The sequence below is a fragment of the Propithecus coquereli genome, unplaced genomic scaffold (assembly GCF_000956105.1).
Source record: "Propithecus coquereli isolate 6110/MARCELLA unplaced genomic scaffold, Pcoq_1.0 Scaffold139, whole genome shotgun sequence".
Lineage (NCBI taxonomy): Eukaryota > Metazoa > Chordata > Mammalia > Primates > Indriidae > Propithecus > Propithecus coquereli.
Genome location: NW_012138191.1, coordinates 5,507,736 through 5,529,561, shown reverse-complemented (window position 1 = coordinate 5,529,561; position 21,826 = coordinate 5,507,736). Strand labels below are relative to the sequence as shown.

At 45.3% G+C, this 21,826-nt stretch overlaps 2 protein-coding genes across 2 annotated transcripts in view; one reads left to right on the top strand and one right to left on the bottom strand.

The window, feature by feature from the left end:
* PANK2 (pantothenate kinase 2) overlaps positions 1-7,844 on the top strand; it is a 54,086-nt gene extending 46,242 nt beyond the window's left edge. Inside the window, 3 exon segments of the mRNA XM_012639308.1 lie at positions 2,534-2,657; positions 4,245-4,370; positions 7,589-7,844. Of these exon segments, the coding sequence (XP_012494762.1) occupies positions 2,534-2,657; positions 4,245-4,370; positions 7,589-7,639 (301 nt within the window). The 3' untranslated portion in view covers positions 7,640-7,844.
* Positions 7,845-15,978: 8,134 nt separating this feature from the next.
* Positions 15,979-21,826, bottom strand: part of RNF24 (ring finger protein 24) — an 80,536-nt gene continuing 74,688 nt past the window's right edge. Inside the window, exons 5-6 of the mRNA XM_012639259.1 lie at positions 18,080-18,159; positions 15,979-17,333 (exon numbers count right to left, since the gene is read on the bottom strand). Coding sequence (XP_012494713.1) covers positions 17,195-17,333; positions 18,080-18,159 — 219 coding nt within the window. The 3' untranslated portion in view covers positions 15,979-17,194. The remainder of the gene's footprint in view (positions 17,334-18,079; positions 18,160-21,826) is intronic.

Below are 21,826 nucleotides of genomic sequence, written 5' to 3'. Positions count from 1 at the left end.
AAAAAAAAAAAATATTGGAGCAAGAATAGACACAAATTAATCATAGAGTCTCAGCACTGAAAAGGTCCGCAGAGGTCATCTGACCCAAGTCCCCACATGACACTGAGTCCCCTCGGCATTTCCCAGATGGGTTGTCCCAGATGACGTCCCGGCATCCTTGGGAATTCACAATCTCATCTTCTCCAAGGTGGTCGTTTTGGAACTGCTAGTGACTGGAAATTTGGAACATTTAGAATAATTTTAAAGACTGGAAATGTATTCTAACAATGATTTAAAAGTTATTTTCCTGTCCACTGATGTTAGGTCTACATGACAAACTTTCAAATATTTTAATACCATTTGTCTTATTCTTCCCAAGTCTTCTCTTCTCCTGGCCAAATAACCTCTATCCTTTTAGCCGTTTCTGACATGAGTTGGTTTTCAACCAGAAATCTGACCTTGTCTTGACTGCTCTGCACGTCAGCAATCCCCGCTGAAACTGGTGCCTGACTCCATCACAACCCAGCTGGGGTCTGACCAAAAGCAAGGTCATCATTCCTTTCTTTTTACAGACTGTAGTTTTCTCACTGCGTTTCCCAAAATGTGTCCTGCCGAACAGTTAGATACTCCTTGGAAAGAAGGTGTCTGTGGGGAAATGAGAAAGTACTTCATATTCTATCCTTCTCTTGGAATTCATTTAGGACATTAAAGCCCTGAAATCTTGAATAACTCTAACTGAAATATCATTTCACAAACGTATTGGACCCTAAAATTCTTTCCCCTCATAAAACCTATTAATAATTCAGAGAATGAATGGCCCATGGAATATGCCTCAGGAAGCACTGATACATTAACACGGCCTGAGATTACTTAGTGTCAAAATTGTGCCACAGCCAACACTGAGCCCCCTATTAACCAAAGCCCCATATTTCTAATACATACTGCTTGTCTGTCTTCTCTTTTTTTTTTTTTTTTTATAAGAGTAGAGTTATCAAATTTATTTAACGTGTATATGTGGTAACTTCCAGAAAATGAGAATTCTCTGTCTTTTATTGTTCTTTTGGTGTCGTACATAAGAAATCACTGCCTAATATAAGATCATGAAGAATTACTTTTTATTTTCTTCTAAAAGTTTTATAGTTTTAGCTCTTGCATTTAGGTCTGTGATCCATTTTGAGTTAATTTTTGTTTATGGTGTGAGGTAGAGGTCCAGATTCATTCTTTTGCATGTGGATATCCAGTTGTCCCAGCACTATTTGTTGAAAAGACTGTTCTTTTCCTGTTGAATTCTCTCTGCCCCTTTGTCAAAAATCAGTTGACCATAGATGTTTGGGTTTATTTCTGAACTCTCAATTCTGTTCCATTGATATGTATGTCTGCCCTTAAGCCATTACCACACTGCCTTGATTACTGCAGCTTTGTATTAAGTTTTGAAATCAGGAAGTGAGTCCTTCAACTTGTTCTTTTTTAAGATTGTTTTGGCTATTCTGGGTCCCTTGAGTTTCCATATGAATTTTGGGACCAGCTTGGCAGTGTCTACAAAAAAGACAGCTGGGATTTTGGTAGGGATTGCATTGAATCTGTTGACCAATTTGGGGAGTATAGCCATATTAACATGAAGTCTTTTGATCCAAGAAGGTGGAATGTATTTCCATTTATTTAGGTCTTTGCCTGCTTTCAACAGTGTTTTGTAGATTTCAGTGTACAGATGTTACACTCTTGTTAGATGTATTCGTAAGCATTTTATTCTCTTTGATGCTCTTATAAGTGTTTTCTTAATTTCATTTTGAGAATTTAGAGATAGAAGTTTTTTTTTTGTATATTGGGGAAATATGGTTTTTAATAATAGAAAAGGCACTCATATACATGCTTCTTTACTAATTTTAGGCACTTAGTAAATGCTATAGATTTCATTTTTTGTGTTTGTAGCATTTGCTCATTGGTTATCACTTTCCTGGTTTTGATTATTTTTTTTCCCCACCCACCAAACAAGGAACTTAAACTTTTCTGATTTCGTTGGCTTTCTGTTCTGGTCACAGTTACTGATAAAGCAGTTCTGCTGGTCATGTACTTTGAAGTACTTTATCTTCTAGGGAAATCTGCTCACTCTGGAACTCAGCTGTCTCTGCTTTGCTTTACTCTGATAAAGCAGTTTACCGGATGTGAATGTGTCCATCTGAGTGAAACAGCTGTGCAGTTGGGATGAATTGCTCATATATGGGTCTTCCTGGAACTGTCTCTGGTTGCAGAAGGAGCATTGGTACCTTCCAGTGCATCTGATGAGATACTAACTGAATGTGCAAATATCTGGTATCGAAGCTGGATTTCATCAGAAACCACAGGAAAAGCTGTCTGCTCATTTAGAATGCTTGAGAGCTCTATTTGAAGTTGCATTTCTCTTTGAGCAGATGCTCTATTATTGTATAATCAGAAGTTTGAAGATTTGAACACAAATTTCCTAAAAGCCAGTTTTATCTCAGTAAAGTAACATTCAAGTTCTTTTGGGCTGTGTTGCCTTTGGTTTAGCCATGGATTTTTTTTTCCCCCATCACAGCTTTGGAAACATGATGAGCAAGGAGAAGCGAGAGGCTGTCAGTAAAGAGGACCTCGCGAGAGCAACTTTGATCACCATCACCAACAACATTGGCTCAATAGCAAGAATGTGTGCCCTTAATGAAGTAAGGGGGCATGGATTTCTTTATTTGCTCTAAGGAAAATACTGAACTTATAAATGGGCCCCACCTTGACATCATATGATGTCTGTCTGCTCAGAACAGTGCTTAAATGTAGTCGTGGGGTGGAGTTTGTTTTGGTGCAGAGTTAAAATTATTCAAATGCAGATTAATCTTCATTGATTTTTTTTTCTTACTGAAGATAAACACTGTTATTGTCTAGAGGTAAAATGACACCTTTTGAGGAGGAAGGTAGGAAGGTAGCCTGTGTTCCAGATAATGGGGACTTTTGGCAGTGATGATGGATAACAGTGCTGTATCTAGACTCCACACTCATCTTTGAGCTCTAGAGGCCCTGGGAAGGAATCCAGAGGAAGTCATTGAAGCTGGGAGAAGACTGAGCAGGCCGAGGAATGCCCACCCTCCACCTCAGCAGAGTTGCGTCTTTGTGCTTTCAGCTTCTTTACAGTGCTGCCTTGTAGCATTCAGGTCAAGCAGCATTGTACAGGGCTATGAAAGAACCAAGAATGGGCTGCCCTTGGGGAAAGAGGATCTAGGATCCAGTTGATGCAGTTTTATGGCTTGTCCCTATGTATACATTTTAAAATTATTATTTAAATAGATAATCTAGGCATGTAGATTCAAAGGAAACCTCAAAAGACACAAAAAGATTTGTCTCATTTTTAAATTAAAGATACTGTATCAGCACCAATTAAACATTTCTTCATTTGAATGTCATACACCACTTTTCTTTATTGCATGTTCCCTTTCCTGTGCTTATGTATTTTAAGATATTTTAGTTGGTGTTCATACCAATTTATATTTTGTATTTAAATATTGTACATTTCCTACTTGTATATTTGATCAAGTTTTTTTATATCATAAATCATTCACATTGAGCTGGGCATTTGGTTGCTTGCCAATAACTCTGCAGTAAGAATTTTGAGGCGTGAAGCTATTCTTTGGTTGGATTTTATTCTTGATATGGGGCTTACGTAGGAGTGAGATTTCTGGTCCAAAGAATTTGACCATGCTTATGAATCTTGATGTGTGTCGCCATGAGGCTTTGCACAAGGACTGCACCAGTTTAGATCATCTTTAGGAATGAATGAATGGATTAGTTTTGCTGCAACTTTACTAATGTTGGGAGTCGAATTTCAGTTAGTATTTTTGCTAGCTTAGTAGGTCTAAAATTTTGCTTTCTTTGATCACTAATGAAGCTGAATTTTTTCCTGTTAGATTTTTTGTATAATTTGCCTGTTTGTGTCACTTCCCTTCTTTTGGGTTGGGGTCTTACTATTATTTTCACTTACCTGTATAGAACTTTTTATTCAATAGTAGTTATTTTTTGTCTCATATAATACAAATGTTTTTCCTAATCTGTTTTCTTCTCCTGTGACATTTTATGGCATGCTTTGCAGTGGGTCCAGAGTTGTCTCGGGATCAAATTTAAGTAACCTTGGACCAACTGGGTTAAACTCGATCAGCAAAGTGCTGCTAAAAACTATGCACATGGTGTTCTGTTTAGGGTAGCTTATGTGAGAAAACAGAAATTAAGATGAAAACCTAATTGCCTTTTTTTGGTGTGCTCAGAACATTAACCAGGTGGTATTTGTTGGAAATTTCTTGAGAATTAATACGATCGCCATGCGGCTTTTGGCATATGCTTTGGATTATTGGTCCAAGGGGCAGTTGAAAGCACTTTTTTCGGAACATGAGGTAAGCTGACTTGTTTCTTGTGATATGTTGCATACACAGGGCTGCAGGTCACACTGTAGTGGAACTTGAAGTAGAGGTGAAATGGGCTGCAGTGCCCCTCCCTTTGTAATTAATTGTATGATGTGGGGTTTTGCTTTGTAACGCTTGAAAGCGATTTCTTACCTGATACAAAGCAAGGTAGGTTTGGTTAATTTACTTGTGTAAGTTTAAGCAATTTTAAAGAAAAAAGCCCTTGATGAACATTCCCCTACATTTCTGTTGCCATCTTCTTTTATGAACTATCCTTTATATTTTTCCCATTGCATTGACTCTAAGTGCAGTTACTCTGGGTCTTGCTTTTTTATATTTTTGATACCAGTTTTTATGTATTAGTATAATTCATGTGCCATTTATTTAAGATGTATGTTCTAAAAATGAATAGATCAGTAAAAAACATACCAGACTAGAAACTGTGCTATCATAAGAACTCAACATGTAGGCAGGCTAGATATGACAAAATGGAAAAGAATCATTGAATTGTTCAACCCAATATACTGTCTTGGAAATTGCCCTTTTGTTTTTCCTGTTGGGGGAAAGGTGGAACTAGAGCTATGGAAGGGGTTCTCTTCCCCTCCCTTTGGTTGCTGGGCAGTTGAACTATTTCAAGTGTTGAATTTTAGATAGTGTTATCGTGAACATTTGTCAGAATTGTATGTGCATATGTAGTTTAACATCGTTTATATGAATTGACAGAAAATAGTAGGATTTGAAATGCTAAAAAAGAGATTACTTTTTCCTTCAAAGTTGCTTTAAATTTTTCCTTTTAAATTGCTTAAGTTCGTAGTTAAATCCAAAGTATATACATTTCCCGTATCAAAAAGCTTAAAGTTTAAGTCATCTAACTTATTTTTTTCCTTGTAATGTTATTACTTTAGTAAATTAGTACCAAAGTGCCACTGAGTTTCTTATAGCTCATAATCTTTCTTTATACTTCTTGTTTGTTATGATCTTTGACCTATTTTATTTTGCTCTATATTAGAATAAGAAAACCCTATTTAATGTTGTATCTTAGTATAACTTTTCTCCTGCTTAATTTCTATCTCTTGTTGAACCTTTTCTTAGGTAGAACATGGAGATTAGTTTTTTATAGTAACTTTTTTTAAAAAGAACTTGTATGTTCATATTGTAATAGTTATAAACTCTTTATGAAATTTTGTTTTTACATTTTGTCATTCTTCTTGCTCGCTTTGTTTTTTCCCTGTGGTTAGCATTGCTGGTCCATTTGTCCCTGTGTTTTCCATTTGCATTCAGGCCTCTGACTATAGTATTGATCTCTGCACTTAAGGAACTTTGATTATTTTAGTCTGAGTCTTGTAATAAATACTCTTCTACCCTCACATTGAATCATTTTAACTTTTGTTGTGAAAGTTTTGTATAGATTCTTCTCAAGCCTTTCTCTTTTCATCCTTTACTATTCTCATCTTAGTACATTTTAGCTTGTAACAACCTTCTCTCTCTTTACTTGATAATGGGTTCTGGGTCTTTAGTAGAACTCTATAATGGTTAACTTTGTCTTTTTTTTTAAATTGTAAAATAAAACACAGGTACAGAAAGCCTCATAAAACAAAATGGGCCAAGTGTGGTGGCTCACGCTTGTAATCCCAGCACTTTGGGGAGGCCAAGGTGGGAGGATCACTTGAGGAGTGAGACAAGGAGTCTGAGACAAGCCCAGGCAACATAGCGAGACTCCGTCTCTACAAAAAAATAAAAGCATTAGTTGGGCGTGGTAGCACATGCCTGTAGTCTTAGTTACTCCGGAGGCTGAGTAAGGAGGATCACTTGAGCTCAGAAGTTCAAGGCTGCAGTGAGCTATGATCCGTCCATCCAGCCTGGGTGATAGAGTGAGACCTTGTCTGAAAAAAAACCCAAGAAAACCAAAATGTATAGCTAACTATTGTAAAATGAACACCCTTGCATTTGTACGCTCTCACTGTGATGGGGGTTCTTGAGCCTTGCACAGCTGTGCCAGTCCTATAGCTGCTGGCAACCTCATAACACAGATGGTGTGGCTGGCGTTTTTTCTTTAAACTGAGAAATAGTGACAAGGCAGGCTTCAGCCTCTCTGTTGTTTGGTCACTTGTTTCTTGAAGCTTTTCTTGAAAGATAGAATGGTAGTTATTTATGATATATCAGAGACTTTTAGTATATTCTTTTTCTAAATCCACAAGCAAGTCTTTGGGGATCTCTCCATATTCATTTTTAATAATTTCTTTTTAAAAGTAGTTTAGTACCTGATCTCATGCTTTGGAGACCTTGATGGATTCTGTCTCATTGTAGGATTCTTCTCTGATTCTTTCTGGCATTCTTTTTCTTTCGGTGTGGATTTTGTCTTTTTCTTTAGTATTTTATCCTTGGTTTTGGTTTTGGGTTCTGGTTGCATTTGACCTGGACTACTTACTATATGGTACTTGTCCACTTGCAGCTGCTGCTTCTCTGTCATCTCTCAGGAGCTTCTGTGGTGCTTCAGACTTTGCTCTTTGGTCTGTGCTTCTCTCTTCTTGTTGACTCAGGGCACTGTTATCCACTCCTGAGCTGCCTACACCTGGGCACAGCTCCTTGGCTGTGCGGGCACCTCAGCCTTCCACATCCTGTAGGGCGCCCACCTGCCTTGCTCTCCACACCTCTTGTTCCCGTGTTCCCATTCTCAGGGCTGCATCGCAGACCTCCCTTGCTGCCCTCATCCCCTCCTTTAGGTGAGTCTTGAATCCATTCTACCTCCTCCTCACTCTTCCTCCCCCTCCAGCCCAGTCAACCCTTGTCCTCTGTGACCTGCCTCCCTTAGCTTCACCTGCTTTGTTGCACTTCATGTCCCATCTCACCATCATTGCTGAGTTGTCTGGAAAAGTTCCAGGCTTCTGCTGGTTTTCTTAAGTTCTCATTCCCAGGACAAAGCCCAGGTACCGTCTCTTACCACTGCTGGCCTCAGCTCCTGTAGTCCCCACTGCAGGTTTGATTTTGCTCTTATCACAGTGGTCTGATATGCCAGGAGTGTCCTGTACATCCACCCTCCCTCCCTAGACGGGAAGCTCCTCAGGCCAGCCTTGGACCTGCTGTGGGTGCTCAGGCAATGGGTGTCAGGAGTTAAGGGCAGTGTTGGCTTTAATGCTAGTAGTCACATTTATGGTAATTTAAATAAATCTAAGGAAAATTGCTCTTATTTTTGGTGTATTTTCTTTCAGGGTTATTTTGGAGCTGTTGGAGCACTCCTTGAGCTGTTGAAGATCCCCTGATTGTTACCTGGGGAGGGGTTCCCGGAACGTTTCACAGTGGGATCTGTGGACTTTGGTTTTTTAAGAGACTTACTCAATTTTATGACTGTGTACTACCCGAATCAAAACAAGAAAGGACAAGTGTATTTTTCTAAGCCATCAAGATAAATCCTTAAAAATTCAGTCTAAACTAGCAACCAGGAAAGAAAGATATTAAAAACAACAAGTGGACCATGTCCAGGCAGTGTGGGATGTGCTGTATGTAAGCTGCTCTGCAGTGTAGCGCTGTTAAACCTGCTGTGTGTTTGTGAAATCTCAGCATCACTCTCTGGAGACATTTCAGGGCCGAGCTGTTCTGTGTTCAGCCGACTGTGGTTTTGTGTCCTGTTTGAACTTGCTAAATGTAAGGCAAGCTTCCGTGTGCTATAGTCTAATCACAGGTTTGCCATTGTGGCCTTGGAGATTATCTGTGTATTACTGTGGTTTGCATTAAGCCTTTGTGTGAACATATTGAAAAAGATGTTTTATTTGAAGGTTCTTTTACAAACTTAATTGGGCAGTTTAATTCTGTACCTGAAACTTGATAAGCAATTTTTGTAAAGGCAGTTTCATGTCACCTTACACTGTAAATCCTGGGAATGTCTGGAAAGATAGGACTTCTGAAAAGAATTTCCTTGGGTAGTTGTGTATGTGTGGGGGGCATTATTTATCTGATGAAAGCGGGTAAGCTGGTAGAAAAAACACAGTCTGGAGACTGACACCATACAAAAGGGCCTCTAGAATTGATACCTCTTCAGGGGAGTGCTGAAAATCTGGTTATTCTTTCAGGCTGAGTAGAAAGGAGGGATTGAAGTTATTATCCATTGATGAACTCGGTGGGGCAGGGGTCCCCAGGACACTGGTGTCTGCTCAGAAGCCTGCTTGAGGAGAGTGACAGGGTTCAGATGGCATTTTGGTTGAACCTTTTCTTTCTGCTGTGCAGAATAATCTCACTCCTGGGGGAGAGTACAGCTTTTATATCTTAAATGGTACCCGCATTGCTGTTGAAGGCAAGGAAGGGCCTGTACAAAGCCTGGGAAACTGCAAGGAAAACCCCACGGCTCTGCTTTTTGCCGCTCAGTTTCTTTCTTTTGACGGGTGGGCAGGGTGCTGGGGGAGGGGCTGGGTAGGCAGCAGAGGTGCTGTGTCCATCCGCCCTGTCCCCCCCACCCCCCAGCAAGGGGAGCTCGCATGTGAGGGTGGGGTCGACTCACTGCTGTTTCCCAAGGGGTGGCCACCTCACCGCCTTTTTGCACGTGCCTTGGCACATCTCGGGTGTGGGTGCCGATGAGCCAGGGCCTTGCATGGGCACAGAGCAGGAGGGATGCAGCAGGGAGGGCGATGGGGTCCCCTGGACAGTGGTGACTCTCATCCCCCTCTCCTGCTGTTCCGTGCAGGCTCCTGGCAGAGCCACTTCGGAGGACCTAACCCTGTGTCCCTCTGCCCTTCTCTGCACCCAGGGGCATGTTTGGTGGCCACCAAAGATGGACCACCATCCACCCACTTCTGCCACAGGGGCGCTTCTCAAAACTTGTGCCCCAACTGCCCCTCCCTGGGAAGACTCCTGTGAACTTGCTTCCTGGGGAGGCCTGGGCCTTCCTGTCCCTACTGCATTCAGGAGGTGTGACCAGTGCTCTACCTGGGTCATCTCATTCAGCCCTCGCTGTTCCTACAACGTAACAGAGAAGGAAACTGAAGCCCAGAGGGGCAAACCTGCCCAAGTCCACTCAGTTGGGCAAGGGCAGCTCAAACCCAGGTCTGCCTGGCCCCAGAGCTTGAGTGAGGAAGACACTATCCACTCCCCCTTCTCTGGCTGCTGCCTTCCTCCTCCCTGGACCCACCACTTACCTCTCCTCTGGAGAAGCTGCCCCATTTCCTCACTTTCAGCCCACCTGTCGCTCCACGGGAGGGTTCTTGACACATCACCAGTAATCCCATGCTGCTGAATCTGAGGGATGTCTCAGGGCCTCGTCTTTCTCAGTTCTAACATGGCACACCCTCTTGCCTGTCCTGCCTTCCAGGCTACTTCTGTCTCTGCCACCTTGGCCTCTGATGGCAGATACTGCCTGTCCTCAGGCTCAGTCCTAGATGTTCCATAGCAGTTGTCAGCACTCACCTTGATTTCCAGGGAGCACCCCAGCTGGCCCTGGCCTCTGAGCTCCACCTGGACACTGCCGTCTCCACTTGTGGATCTCCAAGGCCCACTCTATGTAGAAATGTCCACATCCTCGTCCCAGTGTACTGTCGTGTCTCCACCTTCAGCTGGTGAGGTGCCTGAGTCTCCAATTGCCTTTGCAGCTGTCCCTTCTGTTTCCACCTCATACTTCTCCAACTAGAGGCTTCAAGGGGGACTGTGGCCATGATCCAGGTGAGAAAGGAAGGTAGCCTGAAGATGGAGGTGTGGATGACCAGAGTGGAGAAAAGTGCTTGAGGGCTGTTGGGATGTGTTGACGAGACATGGGCGGGAGGGGGCAGGGAGGTGTCACCAGGGCACTGGGCTCGGTGTTAGACTGCCTGATGTTGAGATGCCAAATAGGCACTGAATATTTGGGCTGGCGGGAGAGAGCTGAGGATGATGTGCATGTAGGTAGGTAAAGTGAGGGGATTTAGTGAATTCTTAAGTAGAGTAAGAGAAACAATGAAGAGATGGGCAGTGAAGGAAGCAGCTGCAAAGAAAACTGAAGACTGCTCAGAGTGGGGCTGCCAGGGCCTGCCTGTGGCTCAGGAGATGGGAGAGCAGCTCTCCACGCACCTGGATTAAGAGGTTGCCCAGATTTGGCTGCAAGGTTCCGGCTGGCCTGGCTGGGTGCAGTTTCCCTGAAGCTGTGGGATAGCAGCTGAACTGCCAAGGTCCTAGTCGGGGGTGGGGAGGAGATCAGCAGCACCCACAGCACAACTTTAGACCCAGAGATTTTTTTTCTCTTCCTTATAGAATAGTTACTTCTAGGCATAGGATACAGCTAGGAGGTTGGGTTGGGGCAGTCCTCAGGGTGACGTGGCCTATGGAGAGACCAAGCTCAGCTCTGCTACTTCACATTGCCCTGAGCACCGGTATTCACATTTGCAGAGCTTAAGTGGTGTGTGGGTGACTGAGTTCAAAGGTACACGTTCAACATGAAGTATTTTCAAAATCTTTATATTTACATGTGTTTAAGTCAATTACATGCATGTTTTATTTTTTAAACAAGACTGATTAGCAAAATGCATTAAAATTTCAAAATAGCACTTAAATATACAAAAATATAGCTTACAAAAAACTGCGGATGTTTAAAAATATTCTGCTGCAGAATTCTTAGCGTACAAAACGTCTATGAAACCTGAGGCTCAGCATTTCATAAACCTTTTTTTGAGGGAGCGGAGTGTACAATATCTAGTGAATAAACCCCAGAGTATAACCAACAAGACTAAAGTGCCCCCCTTCTTGGCAATGATCTGTCAAGAGATCCAGAGACAACAGTTACCAGCAACACTCTAGGAAGACTGGCTGTCACCAGGAGGGACTTCTAACACTGGCCATACCTGCCCCACCCGCTCTGGCAGGGGCCTGGGAGGAAAGGGCAGATGGAGAAGAACATGTGCAGTGGGCCTGAGGTGCAGGTCTTCCAGGCTTGGACTGGCACAGGAGCTGAGGGCTTCCTCAAAGCACAGACAAGTCCCCTGACACTGGTGGGGCCCATGCTCTAGATACAGCATGTCCCTGGAGCAGGGAGGGTGCCCTCCCTGACCATGGAGTTACACAAGTGAGGACTGGATTGGTAAGCCAAGAGTGCTGGTGCTTGGTCTAAAAAATGGAATGAAACTGTGTCTTTTAATAATTTGGCCTCTAAAGCTGAAGTGGAAGCAAGCTCTGTTTTTCTCCTGGTATTCCCATTCAAGTGGAAGCACAATCCGAGACGTATGGGATCCTTTGTTACTCGTAGAGCTGCCGTGACCTGGCATTTCCCCGGTTATGGAGTGCATATTTCACCAGAATGCAGACATCATGAATCTAGGCATGTTCGTCTCCTTGAGAAATTCATAACAGCTATTGGGAAAGACTAACCTAGGGCGAGAGATTCCACAAGTGCCAGATGGGTGGGGTTTATAAACCGAATTTCTTGAGTTTCAGGTTGGGGCACAGTTTTAATCCAGGTAAAGATCTGGGCTGCCACTGGGTGTGGGGGGAGGCATGGGGGGTGAGCCCCGAGAGGCACTGGGCAGCTGCTAGGAATGAGGCAGGAGTCCATATCCCTTCCCCCAGGGCTGCCCCGGGGGAAGCAGATTTAACTTGAAAGTTAACAAAAACTTTTATTTTGGTAGGATAATTTCTGTTGTCAAATGGAGAAAGGGTGAGGGGAAAATTCTGTAAAACTTTCCAAAGTGTGGGTGTAAAGAATGGGGAGGGACCGCCGGGCGCCCTAGCATTATGGGAGGCCGAGGCGGGCGGATCGTTTGAGCTCAGGAGTTCAAGACCAGCCTGAGCAAGTGCGAGACCCTGTTTCTACTAGAAAAAAAAAATAGAAATTAGCTGGACAACTAAAAAATATATATAGAAAAAATTAGCTGGGCATAGTGGCATATGGCTGTAATCCCAGCTACTCGAGAGGCTGAGGCAGGAGGATCGCTTGAACCCAGGAGTTGGAGGTTGCTGTGAGCTAGGCTGACGCCATGGCACTCTAGCCCAAGGCAAGAGAGTCAGACTCTGTCTCAAAAAAAAAAAAAAAAGGGGGGGAGGGAGGAGAGCAAATACATGAAATGGCACAGAGGTATTTACAGTTAATCATGAGATTTGCTTCTACTTGCTCAGTAGCTGAGGCATCTGCTCCACCAAATAGAAGCTTTCAGTTGCTGCTGCTCACAGGAGCAGCAGCACAGGAGCTCACCTAAGAGATCCTGAGTGTTGCAGCCAGACTTCACCGCTGGACTTTTGGTCCTCACTTGGAACTGGCCAAGATGGAGGGATGGCAGCTTGTCCGGGCACCTACAGAGGCTGCTCACAGCTGGGGGAGTGGCACAGCCTGCTCTTGAGCGCCCTGTCACAGATCAGAAAGACGATCCGAAAAGATCTGGTTGTGCTTTCAGATTAGCTGGGCATTTGCAGTAAGGGAGGAATTTCAGTTTGTTTTGTATAGAAAACTAGAATTCCAGTATGTTTCAATCAAGTAAAAATGTCTTACTGAAAAGGAATATGATTGCAAAAACATCCCCCAATTCTGGGTTCACCTTTTACAGATACTCTGATTTCTAGGATAGCAGAGTCCACGGATACAAGTCTCCTGTATCCCTCAGCCCAGACAAGTGTTCCTCGAATATACTTGTCTGGTATCGCATGAGTAAAAAAGGAGAAAAATTACATATACACTCATACATATGCATGTAAGTGTATATGCATAAATCATCTGGAAGGATACCCAAGGAACAAACTAATAGTGGTACTCGTGGGGTAAGCTGCGCTTGGTGGTGGTCAGGCATGCAAGACTTTTAACTCCTTTATAACTTGTGAGCCATGTGAAGGGACTACCTATTTAAAGCATTAAGATGGGAATACTCAGCACTGAGCAGCCAGATCAGAGTGCGCTGTGGGCAACGGTGGATCGAGGTGACCCAGGAAGATGAGGAGAGGAGAGGAAAGGAAAGGAAGGAAGCCAGGCGAACCAGAGCCCCAGGGAAAGCCCCTGTGGCTCAGAAGTCTCCTGGGCAGAGGTTCCATTTCTACCGTGACTGCAGAGGAACCCATGTGACCTGGATGATGATAGGTGGTATCAGCAACGCCATGACCCCAGGCCTGCTGCCCACTTGTCTCTGGACATGGGCTAATCCTCACAAGAGGTGGCAAGAAGGACATTGTTTTTATGTAGTCCCTGCTTGGTGCATAAGGAACTGAGGTTTTCAGAGGCTCACCTGCAGAAAGGTGCAAGGCTAGTGATTGGCAAGGGGGCCATTCAGATCACCCCAAGCACTTGTTCTGCTTTGAGCTTTGGGGATACCACCCATGTGCATTTCATAATTCCCAGAAAGCCTCTCAGCAAACTAACTCTTACAGTTGCCTAAAGTAGTGTACAGCAGGTTCAGGTCATGAAGATGCCCTGCTTTGAAGTGGGCCTGTGAAAAGGGACAAGGCCTGAGGCCATTCATCTGATGGATCCAATGAGCTCAGCACTGGGGACAAGGATTTTCATTTGTCTTGTCAAGAACCGGGTATTTGCTATGGTGCTCACATGGTAGTAATATTCTCCAGGGATTGGGGGTGGGTAAACTCACAACTAATGGACGCAGTGAGCATTGTAGAGGGGAAGGGCATGCCTCTAATCCTCAATTGAGTGAGGCAAAGACGTAAAATGTAATCAAAATGTTTGTACCCTCATAATAATCCTGAAATAAACAAAAAACACAACAGGGTATTTGGTAATGGTGGGAGGTCCCCTGGATCCCTCAGTGCAGACTGTCCCAGGGGCAGAATGCCCCCACTTGGCCGTTCCTGTCTTGTTTTGCTCCCTGGCTAGGCAAGCACCAGCTACAAGGATCTCATCTGTCAGGGACAGACTTAACGAAACCACATTTGGCAAAGAAAAACAGCGGATGTCAACTTCTAGTGTCAGGCTGGTTTTGTTCTTATTTCTAATGCCAGCTGAATTTAGTTGTCCCCCCTAGCAGCAACTAGATAATGATTCAGCCACTCATGGAGTCCAGTCAGGGGTGTGTTACTCTTCACTAACTCGCCGCACACCAGTAACATCCAATCTTTGAGTTGCTTAAGACACATGAAGACAAAGCACACCAGCCAGTAGTTCAAGAGCAAACCAGAGTCCCCTACACATTAACAAAAGGTCTCAGTAACTCATGGAGATAGATGTGGAAAGGGTGGCCCCACTGTGGGGTTTGAGTCTGAGCCAAGAGAGTATAAAGGGATCTCTAACTCATTCTTTAAAAAACAAAAGCAAACAAAAACCTGGATGGATTGTCCTTAAAACAAAAAGCTGTGATTTTAATCAGAATTAAAGGAAGATGTAAATTAAAAGGCCTGCCTTTTGCAGGCACACCAATGCAGATGCACAGGAAAGTCCTGGTGGAGGACCCAGATGTGGGAAACAAACACGTTCAGGCTGTGTTGCTAAGAGTTGCAGAAACCACTGAGTGCTTCTGGGCCTGCTGCAGAATGACACCATGCCGAGAAAGGGGTGATGACTAAGAGCAGAAGGAATACTCACAGCTCCAGCTTCCCGCCCAATTCTAGCAAAAGGAATGCATTTTAAAAAGCACTCCACGTTCACAAGTGCCGAGAAAATTACGTCAGTGGCGCCTCATCTGCGCAAAGCAGACCCAAGATGGTGCCCAGTGCAGACTGCAGACTGTTCCTGTGCTTTCCCCTAATGGCCAGAACTATTTGGGCCATGCGCCTCTGGTCCATTGCTACGCATCAATCACCTCAAACTTGCCTGTAGCTCTAACACAGTGAGATGAATTAACTTGCTGCTCTTCCAAAACAAGGACTTGGTGAGCCTGTCTCCTTGGTACTGACACATAGGGACACAAAAAGGCTGCAACTGAAAGGCTAGAAGCTTAATAAAAGCTGTGAGCAGCAATAATTTGTAGTAGAGATCATAGGAAAGTCCTCCTTTGAGGGGGGAAAAATTCTCTTTCCTACTGGAGCGCCATAACAAATAGGTAATATCTGTCTCAAGACCATTCCATGGAAAATGGTAGATGTCAGCTATTGATGAGGCTAATCCAGAAGCAAGCCTACTCTGACACTGGAGACAGTTCACTGTTAATTGGGTGTTTTGCAGCATTCAACTCTATCATGCCACAAATAGCGCAAAAAAGAGGGTCACAGTAGGAGTGTACAAATAGTTCTTTTCACGAGTGCCAGACAGGCTAAGGCTTTTACGTAAAAATATTCCATACTTGCAGTCCAGTTGGCATGCCACAAATAGGTCACACATAGGAAATGGCCAATTCTGACCAACTGGATTTGTAATTTTCCAAACTGGATTCTGCCCAGCATTTTTCTAGGCTAATGGGAATTTTCCTCCTCATCTGACCCCAGCCACCTGAGCCAAGGACAGGTTCCCTTTCCAAAGATGGTAAAAAAAATTTCTGGAGACATGCCAGAGTAGCAAAGCTCCCCGCATCCTCTCCACGTCATGCAGACAGTATTTCCAGTGAAAAACTTCCCCCACTCCCACCTGTGGGCTGGAGGAAAGCCATCGGCACGGAGTTGAGGCAGGCATTCCTGCGATCGAGGGAGGTGGAAAGCAGGGCTGTGGAAAAGAATTTTCTGTCTGAACCACTGCTGCTTTCCATAGCTAATTTATACAATATTCACAAATCCTAATGGACTCTGAGTCGTTTCTAGAAAAGATGGACAGAAAGAGCCAAAGAGCAGCATGCATTTCTCTGCTATAAAGACACTTTCAATTAGTTGTCGCAAGTCCAAATACTGAGGCACACACCAGTGGTGGACAGCCCTGCAGGAGCTTCCTGAAACTATTTACAATTCCAAGTAGATCACCGGCTTCAGAATTATGTAGGGATCTTATTTGGGATAAACCGTTAAAATGCGAACAGGTATTTTCTCTTAAGTTGAAACAGATAGGGCACGCAAGGGAAGGACAAAGGGAGAGGCAAAGGGGCCAGCACCCCATCATCTGGCGGGGCTGGGAGCAAGGGCCCTTCTCAGAAAGATGCTCCTCTTCCCAGCTGCTGGAGGGGCTCACGCTGGCACCTCCAGAGGCAGTGGGCCCGGACCAGCAGCGATGCTGGAACCACACTGCACATATGGGGACGTGGGCAGCACTCTGGGGTCCCCTGGGTCACACAGGGACAGTGGGGCTCCTGGCGGGCCTCACTGGTGACTGGGGTGGGAGTGGGGGATGATAGGATATGGCTTCTGACCAGGCCTTTGTAAGCGCATCTAATGTTTTTAGCTTAGATGGTTTGATAGCAGGTGCTGTGATCTCGAGGGGAGAGGGGTGGCAAGGGGCACTGCTGCTTGGCTGTACCTAAGCCCTTGGGTTCTAGGATGGACTGATCAAAGGAACATAACACGAGCCTTGTTGGCACTGCCTCACCCACCACTGGCAGCTGGTTGTGCTGGTTTTACTTGGATCAGGGCTGCTGGGAAGGTTTGCTGCTGCAAAGGCATGCGCGGCCTGCACAGAAGCTCATCTTCATCCGTCCACGGGGTGGGGGTGTGGCTTTAAAGACCTGCCCTCCGCTCCCTTCTCTATCTCTCGTTTCTCTTCCCTCCTGCTGGACATGGAGACGAGGGTCTGTGAGACAGTGTAATGGAGTTAGTAAGAGACCCCCCGGGAAGTTTGAGACAAGCCCACAGCCTCATCCACTCCTCTTCTCTAGGCAGCGGGTAGAGTCAGAGTGCTTTGGTTGTCACAAGACCCAGACGCTTAGGTTCCCAGCTTGGCTGGCCCAAGAGTTCTTCATGAGGCAAAGCAAGTGGCAGCTGGTGCCCCAGGTAGAGGGCCGCCAACACAGAGACTGCTTGTATTCCTCCTGGCTCCACGCAGATGTATCCAGCAACAGTCTGATCCCTGTGGTGAACTATACAATGTTCTCTGCCCCAGGGAGGGGCCCCTGGGGCGGTCCACGGTCCTGCTTACTGTGCAACTGGGCCAGCTGCAGAACCGGCATGTTGCATAGGGGACACACTTTCCGAACCTCCAGCCACTTAATAAGGCACCTGCAGAACAAGACGCCATGTCAGTCCCATGCTCGTAGCACCCACCGCTGCTGTGTACAGTGAACACATCGGTCACCCAGAGCCAACGCGGTAGACGTCTGGTGTATGGTCCAAGGAGCTCCACCGCTAGGCAGTGAATGCACGTCACCCTCGGGAGGACCAGAGCCTCCAGTCTTCTACAAGGTGATACTAAGCAGCCACAGTCAGCATGTCATACCCTCAGTCAACTATGACTGCTTAAAGAAGAACAAAGTATGCTGAAGAGGGTGGTGGGAAGGAGGAAAAATAAAATTTTCTAAAACAAATATAAAACATGAAATTGCAAGAGAAGAGGAAATATTAATAGATCTGTAGGAAGGGGGAGGAGACAGCCCCAAACTACCATTTATATCTCAAGTTTATTTATTTTGATAACTATGGTTTTGATTAAAATAAATTTTTAGGAGTTGGAAGAGCTCATCGGAAAGTTCCAGCTAAATAGCTGTGTATTACCTGGAGTTTAAAGAGGTCTGGGCTCACCTGGCTCTCTGCCCAAAGTCCTGCCGTGGTGGTCCCACCACAATCCCTCCAAATGTCACGCACGCACACGCACACACGCCCCACTCGTAGAGTGCTGTCAGCTTTCTACATTATAGGCCAATCATGAAGCCATCAAGCTTGTCTGGCATTGCCCCCAAACCCACAAGTAAGTTGGTCTATGTGTCTCAAACTCAGGTCCCATTAAATAATTCCACACCAATACTCACTTTCTGTGGAAGGCATGCTTACATGGACAAATCCCCAATTCATCTCGAGGCTTGAAGTCTTCTAGACACACTGCACAGAGCTGAAAGACAAATTCACAAGTGAGGCCAAATGTCTGCTAAGTATTCTCCCAGGCCACCAAGAAGAGTGCAGGCTCCCACAGCCCAGCCATTTGAAGGGACTTCTAATGTCCTACAACTCATTAAGTGAAAGAAACAGGCTCAAAGGGATGAGGTCTTCTCTGGAAGAGTCCCATACCTTCCTGTCACATGTCTTAAAGATGGGTGGGCAGACGGGAGGAGACAGAAAGCAAGAGGCAGCTTCCTTTCCTTCAGTGCATCAGAGAAGTGTGATTTCGGGGTACCCTTGCATACATAGGTGTAGTCTACTGTCATCTGTCATCTCCTAGGGGGTGCTGAGGCACCGACTTTCCCAGGGGTGCTCTGCCAGCTCAGCAGTGCAGCCCTGGCCATCCTTTCTCCAGTTTTCATGGCACAACCTGCAGTAAACATGCTATTTATGGTTCTTGGGCCCTCCACTTTGGCACTGTCCTGTCAGTGTCTATCCTTGTCATATAAAAAGTTCATAAAGACCCACTAAGTTAAAACTTATGAAAATGTGCAGATGGGGCCAGGATTGCTCTGACAGATGACTAGTCTCCACTGCTCGGAAACAGGCCTTCTCCTTCATACCAGAGATGCTGGGATCCAACATGACTTCTTGGGCATTTACCAGTGCTCGTGGACACTATGCATCATCACATTTACCCATTTTACAGATGAGGAAAAAGCAGCTCAGAGCAATAATCACATTGCTGGAAGCCATTCAGGTGGGGAGTGGCCAGGCCTGGCTGGGGACCCAGGTCTGCTGCACTGATGTGCTCTTGTACCATTTCTGTCTCCTGCCTAAGGGCTGAACTCCTCCCTGCTGGCTTCTCTGTCCATTCTCAGGGATCCTGGTTCAGGCCATCACTTCTTGCCCATGGCTTCACTGTCACCAGTTTCTTAACCTATAAGATGCACCCCAGTCTTCTTAGGTTATGTGACACGATCTAGGCAGGACATGTAGCTCTTGGTGCCCCATAGCCAGTGCCAAGAATGTTGGTCTGTCAACATCCTTGTTGAGGGAGCTCTCGGGCCTTGTGTGTACAGCAGACAGGATCTCCACAGGAAGAGGAGGAGGATGGATAACTGTGTCTTGTTGGACTCAGCATCCTGCCAACACAGCAGGGGAGCAGGACAGTGGGGGGCCTCGGCTTGGACACCTACTGGCTGTGTGGCCTCTCCTCTCACGACACTCCACAGAGCACTGTTCCTTCATCTGCACAATGAAGACATGACTTGCCCTGGTCCTCACAGGACTGTCATCAGCACAGGCTGGGGGACAGGGCTGAGGATGCAGTAAGGCAGTCAACCAGTACCAGTTGTTTTTATTAACATTTACATTTGTGGACACAGGCTCAGGGTTCTGCAAGGCTATTTATGTTCTGATGGGCGAGGCCTTCTCTGGTGGGGTGGCAGAGCAGAGGCTGCCTTATCTGCCCAGGTGACATACCGATATACTCAACGGTTAGAAGAGACTGAGGCTGAGACCCATGCAGTCTGGTGTTCCTGGTGGTGTGGCCAATCAACCCAGCTACCCAAGAGCGATCGCATCATCCATTTTCAGGCACACTGCAGTTATAGACTGTTTCTCCTGACTCTCTGGATGGCACCCCAGCCCTAACCTAGGTGACCCTTCCCCTTGTTACCCTTTCTCCCCTCTCTGAAGCCTCCATTACAAAAGCTCAAGGGAGGAACCTCTGGGGGTGGGGGGAAGAGGAATGGAGGAGGAGGAGAAGACCTAGGCATATGCAAGGAAATAACTATGGTCAGGTCATGTTTTCTTTACAGACAAGGAGCACAAGGCCAAAATCAACAGGGTCACAAGCCTGCTCTTGGTGTCATCAGAATTAGACCACACCCCAATTTCTAGATGGACCCTCACATGCCAACAGACGCCTCGCCTTCTTTTATGAGATTGACCAGTGCCTCCCTTGATCACATTCTAGAAAAGTAACAGTAATGAATGGAACTGAAAGGTTATTTGATGAGAAAATTTTAAAATATGTCTAATGGGTATGGAAGGTAAGCTGTAAAAGTACTCTATTTTATGTTTAAATACTGTTTTACTATCTCAGATATCTCCTGGGGTACTAGTAGAGTAGCACATCCAGGGTAGCAGGGGTGGGCATTAGTCTCGGAATGGCTGATCTGTATCATCCATGACACATGATGGATGACATGTAATGACGCTGGCCTGCAGCTGCTGGTGGCCACCTGCCTCAGCACAAGGATGAGGACAAAACCTCCATGCAGGAAGCAGAGGGAGACAGAGGCTACATTGTGACTTCTTGAATCCAGCCTCATCTGAGGCCAGTCCTTCCTTTGACTTCTCAGTTCAGTGAGTCAGTAAGTTCCCTTTACTTCTCAAGTCACTCTGATTTGGCTTTGTCACTTGCTACTGGAAGATCCTTGATCAATACGGTAACATTTATCTCAAAGGTACCCATTTGGTAGTTCTAATCACTGAGTATAAGTCCAAGAAAAAAAGCCTTTGAAACAGTCCCAAATGGATGCTTCATTCTAAGCATTAAAATTCTGTATGGCAGCAAAACCCAGCCAACCAACCACACACATGACTGTTCATAATAATATACTGTTCAAAATATAAAACTGGTTCTGATTCTGGGTAAGACGAGTAAACACATGCAATTCTTTCTTTCCCACTGCATGCAACTATAGAACCTAGACAGAATATAGGACACGGCTATTTGAAGACTCTGATGAGTATTAGCAAGGGGTAGATTGGGAAAGAACATCAGAGTTCAAAATATTTCCACTCTGGTGGTGAGTTTTCCATTCTTTTACCCCCTCTGGTATCCCCTGGCCAGAATCAATGCAGATGAAAACCCAGAAGTGAGCACTGTGGTGCAGAGAAGGATCCAGGAGAAGTCCTCTAGCTGTGGCTCAAGGAGCCAGAAAGGGAACTTGGTAAAGCTTAGAGAGAGTGGGGTAGTCCTCCAGTTGTTTCTCTTATTTCCTCCATTCTCTTGCATGCTACTCTCCAGGCAATCCTGTGGTAGCAGCAGCAGTACTGATACCAGTTGGCAATGGGGGCATGTAGAAGACAAAAAAACTCTGAAAAAGAACTTTCCTCTTTGATTGCTAGAACTATAGCTCCAAGAAGGTGGGGACAAACCTCATTGCTCCTTTTTCCTGCTGTGGTGCTGGATGGAGAACTCAAAGGGGCGTTACAGGGAACCAGAAAGCACAGGGGGGACAGCAAAGAGGGAGGAACTTGGGAAAGCAACCCCATGGAGCTGTTTATGAACAACTGGGATCACCCCTGACCTGCATATGCATGCATCTGATTCTAACTGGCAAACAAAAGACTTGGGGAACTCAGCTAACTGGGTCCCAGTCTGACTGCTGGGTGGTACACACACGAGACAGATCTGGACAGCATTGTAAAGGCTTTGAAAGCTGAACTGACATTGGAACCGAAGCCCACAGAAGGCAGGTTGGAACCTGTGACCTAACCAGGTCGGCTGCCTGCCAAAACAAAAATATCAACATCCTCCGGAGGATTTAAACAAGATACAGAGTCTCATAACAGGCCGGGCACGGTGGCTCACGCCTGTAATCCTAGCTCTCTGGGAGGCTGAGGCAGGCGGATTGTTTGAGCTCAGGAGTTCGAAACCAGCCTGA